At 40.2% G+C, this 6,000-nt stretch overlaps 1 protein-coding gene across 1 annotated transcript in view; it reads right to left on the bottom strand.

The window, feature by feature from the left end:
- Positions 1–2,458: 2,458 nt before the first annotated feature.
- Positions 2,459–6,000, bottom strand: part of Opn5 (opsin 5) — a 48,208-nt gene continuing 44,666 nt past the window's right edge. Inside the window, exon 7 of the mRNA XM_038344146.1 lies at positions 2,459–2,536. Coding sequence (XP_038200074.1) covers positions 2,459–2,536 — 78 coding nt within the window. The remainder of the gene's footprint in view (positions 2,537–6,000) is intronic.

Here is a 6,000-nt window from a genome sequence, read left to right as displayed (position 1 = left end):
CAACATAAACTGTGCACATATGAACTTGCAGAGACTGAGGCAGAGTGCACAGGGCCTACAGAGATCTGCACCCAGGTGGAATCCTGGAGCTGAAAAAGGTGGGGGGGGAGGCACACATACCATCCCTCACCCAATGCTAGCTCAAACTGAGAACCACTTGCAAATGAAAATCTATTTTCATCCAAGGGAGCCTCACAGGGAAACAAACCACTCTTAAGTGTAAGCTGCATCACCCATGGTAGATGGCCAGCTGGAAACTAATTCATTGGCATTTTTGGAGGTCCCTTTTGTCACAAGGCTTGTTAGGGCTTTTCATATTTTTTTTAACTTTATCTTATTATTTGTTTTTTTTTACCTTTTTTTGTTTTACTTCTCTCATTTTACCCTTCAGGTCGTGTGTGTGTGTGTGTGTGTGTGTGTGTGTGTGTGTGTGTGTGTGTTATGGCTTCCAATTTACTTTTCTTATGGGATTTCTGAGTGTGTGAATGGGTGGTTCTTGGACTCTTGTGCCTTCTTTTGGTCTCTTTTCCTTCTTCTTGTTTATCTAGTCTAATTTCAGTGTGTCCGTTTGGGCTTTTATCTTTTTTATTATTATCCCTTAGAAGCCTGTTTGTTTTCTAATGAGAGAGAGAAAGGGAGTGGATGCAGCTGGGAGGAGAAGTGTGAGGGAATTGGAAGTAGCAGAGAGAGGAAAATCACAATCAGGCCATATAATGTGAGAAAAAATCTATTTTCAATCAAAGTAAAATATAACAAAACTTTTTCCTACTATTTTGTAGTGCTGGAAATTATGTTTAGGACTTTGCATGTGCCGCATGAATACTCCATCACTGAGCTATACTGTCGGCCAAGCCCCATTTTAAGTTATAAACGCAGTCTGAGTTGACATTTTCATACACTAGTGAAACTTTTTCTTCTCCCTGGGCTACTCCTTGTTACCTTCTGTTGCAGATTGGAGATGATGTTCCTTACAAAGGTTTGTGTATTGACAGTTTGGTCCCCCACTAGTGCCGCTGAGAGGTGATTGGATCACCAGGGAGCTCACATCATCAACAGTTCATACGAGAATAAAATGAGCTATTAGGAGGGTGGCCTGGTTGGAGGAAGGAGCTCACTGTAGTGTGTACTAAGGTCATCTAGATGGCCAATGGGAACCTAAATCAGCAGCATCATTGGAGGTCCCTTGTCTCACAATCCCGTGTCAAAGTTTGGGGGGGGGGGAGCCTTTTTATTTGTTTATTTTTGATTTTGTTTGTTTTTGTTATTCCTATTTTTGAATATTATCTTAGTTACCATTTTTGCTTTTATTACTTTTTCTTCCTTTTTACCCTACAGATCCTTTGCATATATATTAAGGCTTCCAGTTTAGTGTTTTTTATGGAACTGTGCAAACAAGTAGGTCTCTGTATCTATAACTGTTTTATATGCCTTTCCCTGTGTTCATTTCCTTCTGTTTGTTTTATCCTATTTTGATGTATTAGATTTTGTTTTATATTACTATATATGAGGGAAAAGCTATTTTCAATAAAAGGGAAAAAGGAATAAGCAAAAAAGAAAAAGAAACTCCCAACCACTGAACATTTTTTCCTAAACTCTATGCTTTTAGAGAAGTTGACACGAATCACCAAGATGGGCAAATGGAGAACACCAAATCATGCAATTTGGCTGGTTCCCTCAATGTAAGGTACCTTTATTTCTGTCCTGTCAGAGCTCCACAATATTGCTGACTCTTTAGCTGTAAAATAAACAATGCCAACAAAACAACAATGGTTCAGAATATTGGTGCAATATATTTTCTTTATTTAAAAAAATGTACTTGAACAGCAGCTGTGGTTTCAAAAGAAAATAATCTTCAACAGACAAAGTTGAAAAGTGCTAATCCATGCTTTCCCAGTACAGTCAACAAACCGCTCTCCAGTTCGGCACACAGCTGGGACGAAACCAAGGAGTCAAAGGCTAAAGCATCTTCTGAATGTTCTCATAGAGAGTACTTACAAGTGCTATGTACAGGTTGACTTGACAGAGGACTCTTTTAGAAGCTTCCCAGATAAGTGGTCCAAATGCTAACCTTCTACAAGAATAAGTGGTTGGTGGTTTCGAGGGCGTGTTCACAGTAATTAATGCATCCATCAGCTCTATGACTATCACAATGAAGAGGAAGCTTAGGGGACAATTCACCTTCCCATGGCTTAGGACATGCTTTTCATCCTGGACCACTTTAATCATCTATAAAGTCTAAAGAGTGGACACTTCACATGCTATGTACTTGTGATTAAACTTCAATATCAACGCTGCAGTCAACACTGACCATATATTTTCTCAAACTTAAGAACAAATGCAAAGAATACACTACAAGGGTTTTTTTTTCAGCATTTCAAAGAGTATATTGAAGCTGGCCACTTATTTCTGAAGCCCTGAAGGACAGGTGCGGGGTTTCTCGGCCTCAGAACACAGGTGTCTATTTCTCGTCACAGTCCCCATCATTACTGTGACTCTCTCCATCCATAACATGGGCACTAGTAAATCTGGAACTGCTCTGTTTGAGAGAACAACAACATTTTTGAGGTGTGCATGTCTGCTAATGTCAGGCCATCTTCAACAGCTTCCCAACTATTCACAGATGCAGAATGGTGGAGATCAGTGGTTCTCAATCCTCCTAATGCTGCAACCCTTTAACACACTTCCTCGTGTTGTGGTGACCCCAGCCATAAAATTATTTCACTACTACTTCATGGATGTAATTTTGTCACTGTTATGAATTGCAATGTAGATATCTGATATGCAAAATATCTGATATGTGACCCCACAGGGTTACGACTCACAGGTTAAGAACCACTGATGCAGATGGTCCACAACCCCAACCCATACTCCCTGAAGCCAGCCTTGGACTTGTATGGATTTACCCATATTTGAGCAATGATCACTGGAGCATAAATGTTTAATGCTTACCTTGGGGCACCTCAGGTAGATGCTAAAGATGAAGCCCAATGGGAATGGGAGAGCTTCAAGAATAGAATCTGAACTTTGCTGAACTTAAAATCAGAAGGAACTATGGTGTGGTGCCTCTCTGGAAAGTGAGTAAAGACATTCTGCCGCTTTTGAGGAAAATTCAAGGACCACAAAAATATAGCCTATGTTCAGAAAACCTCAGCTATAATGCAATTATTACCACATATCTTTACAAAACACTTAGATGGGAGATGGATCCAAGGATACACATGTGTATGCAAAGATACGTATATACATGCATGTATTTAAATAGATGAATGGGTGATAGGTAGATGGATGAATATAGATAGACAAACAAATAGATTGTCTCCTTCAATTCTCACATATGTTGTGTATCTATGACAGTATTAACTTATCATTTCACAATGTAGACAATGCACTACATGTCAAGAAAACCTCACCCCTAAAAAGACTGAAATCTAATAACCTTGGAGCAGTAGAATTATGCCTTTAAGGTATTTCATGTTGCAGATTCTAAACCAGCCCTTCTCTGTGCCACACTCACCAGACAGAAGCATAAACATCACCAGGCCCAGGTCATCCAAATGAAACGCATCTGTTCCATTCACCTCCCCCTTAGCCTCCCACAGAGAGAGAGCCATATACAGCAAGCATACAGGGTTCTGGACCCATTCCACTACTTCTCTTGCTGTTTGCCTAACCCCACGTTCTTGACTTGCTATACTCCAAGAGTAGGACCTTTCTTTTGCTATCTTAACTTTCCTCATAGATACCTGTTAGATACACTCTGCTGATAAGAGCTAATGTTCTGTGATGATTAATGATTGACGTGCCATCATACAGCTTTCTTTGTCAAACTTGATTAAGGAAATAGGAATGTTAAGGGAAGAAGTCTAGTTAGCATCTAGGATCCTGCAAATGTGTTTGTTCTAGAAATATCTTGCAAATATGCTTTTCTTTAATGCCTTCTGGTGACCTCTCTTAAACTCTACCCCTAAGCCTTCAATCCAGATTCTCCTATCCTGATTCATTCCACGTTGGGTTGTCTTTAAGAGTGAAATGTCTGAAGTGTTTTGGGGATTCCCTGGTTTTGTCTGATGTTTTGCCTCTTTAAAGTGTTTTGCTTATCCATGAGTTAAGGTATTCCTTAGACAGATGGATATGCATCATTCTTTTCATACCAAGATAATAATGAAGAAGAGTGATGGATTATTTTTACATGTGTAGCATTGTTCCATTTTTGCTAATAAAATTGCATTATTAAGAAAATGTTTAAAAATTCTCCCTGATAGTTTTAAGTATCTTTAGCCTCTTTAGAGTAAACTAATGGGCAGTGGTGGCGCACGCCTCTAATCCCAGCACTCGGGAGGCAGAGGCAGGCGGATATCTGTGAGTTCAAGACCAGCCTGGTCTACAAGAGCTACTTCTGGGATAGGCTCTAGAAACTACAGGGAAACCCTGTCTTGAAAAAACCAAAAAAAAAAGAATTCTAGAGTAAACTAACACATGTCTGTATTTGGTTTCTTTTTGATATTATAACAACCATAGTTATAGAAGAAATAGTTTTCCATCAAAAATTCAATTTGTCACTCAAAATATTTGTAATCTTTATATATTTTATTCTGTTGTGGAATACTATTTTAACTAGGCAAAGATGTTTACTTTTGTTTATGTTGCAAAATATTACTTACACCATGTAGAGATGTGTTACATTTGTTTATGCTGTATTGTTTAAGTGTATAAAGATGTATTGCTGTTTCACCTTGCATGCCTAAGGCTCCTGATTGGTCTGATAAAAAGCTGAATGGTCAATAACTAGTCAGGAAAGGAATAGGCAGGGCTGGAGGGCAGAGAGAATAAGTAGGAGGAGGGGTTTATTCTCGAGGGATTGAGAGCAAAATATGAAGGATGAAAACAGGAAGACACCCAGGGCCAGCTAGGCAGTCAATAGCCAGGCAGACATGGAGTAGGACATACAGAATGAAAGAAAGGTAAATAGCCCCAAGGCAAAACATATATTAAGAGGAACAGAGCAATTTAAATTATAAGATCTATTAAAACAGGCACAAGATAAGGCCTAGCATTCATAATTAATAAGAAGTATCCATGCCATGATTTTGGGAGCTAGCAGTCCAAGAAAAAAACCTGCTTCATTACTCTGAAGTAAATGAGTGGCGGTGATGAATTTGAGCATTTAGCACTTCTCAAATCACAAGTTTATCCAGAATAATATGGTGATAACGCAGGAAACTTATGAGATAGAGAACTACAGGGTTCATCTCCAGATCAGGGAGAACACCTCCCGTCTCCACCTCACTGTTGGCTTCTCCTTTCAATCTCCCCCAACAAACTGTAACCTGCATCCTTAAACATCCTGGTCTCAACTTGGTGGCCCCAGACTTCCAGCCATGCATTCTCCTTTGGATCAGAAAGAAGATATATTCCCACTTCCTCTTTTTAGAATTTCTTTATGGGAGGAGAAGCTGTGGGGGGGGGGGGTGGAGAGGCTATATGTATGAGTGTGGTGTGTGTATTAGTATAGCGTCTGTGTGAATGGTGTATGGGGGTTGGTTGCACACCTCACACCTCCGCATTTGCTCTTGGAAACCAGAGAAGGAATCAGAAGCCCTGCCTATCACTCTTTGCCATTTGAGAGCGGCTACCCCAATGAACTGGTAACTAGCAAGCCCAACTATCCTGCTGAACACCTCACCCCACCCAGTACTGGGATTACAGGTGTGCAGACATACCTGAATTTTTATAGGTGTTGGGGATTCGAACTCAAACCCTTATACATGGGCATCAAATGCTTTACCGAACAACCCAACCCCTCAGCCCTTTGTCTTCTTAGCTATGAAGCTGTCACTGCCAACTTTTTCTATCTCTTTAACAAATCCATCTGATATAGAGATCCACAGTCAAGCACCCAGTCGAGCTCCAAGACTCTAGTCGAAGAGAGGGAGGAGGGATGATATGAGCCAGGGGAGGCAGTGTCAAGATCAGGATCGGGAAACTCAGAGATAGCAGACC

Source organism: Arvicola amphibius, chromosome 9, assembly GCF_903992535.2.
Source record: "Arvicola amphibius chromosome 9, mArvAmp1.2, whole genome shotgun sequence".
NCBI classification, from domain to species: Eukaryota; Metazoa; Chordata; class Mammalia; order Rodentia; family Cricetidae; genus Arvicola; species Arvicola amphibius.
This window is presented reverse-complemented; position numbering and strand designations above follow the sequence as displayed.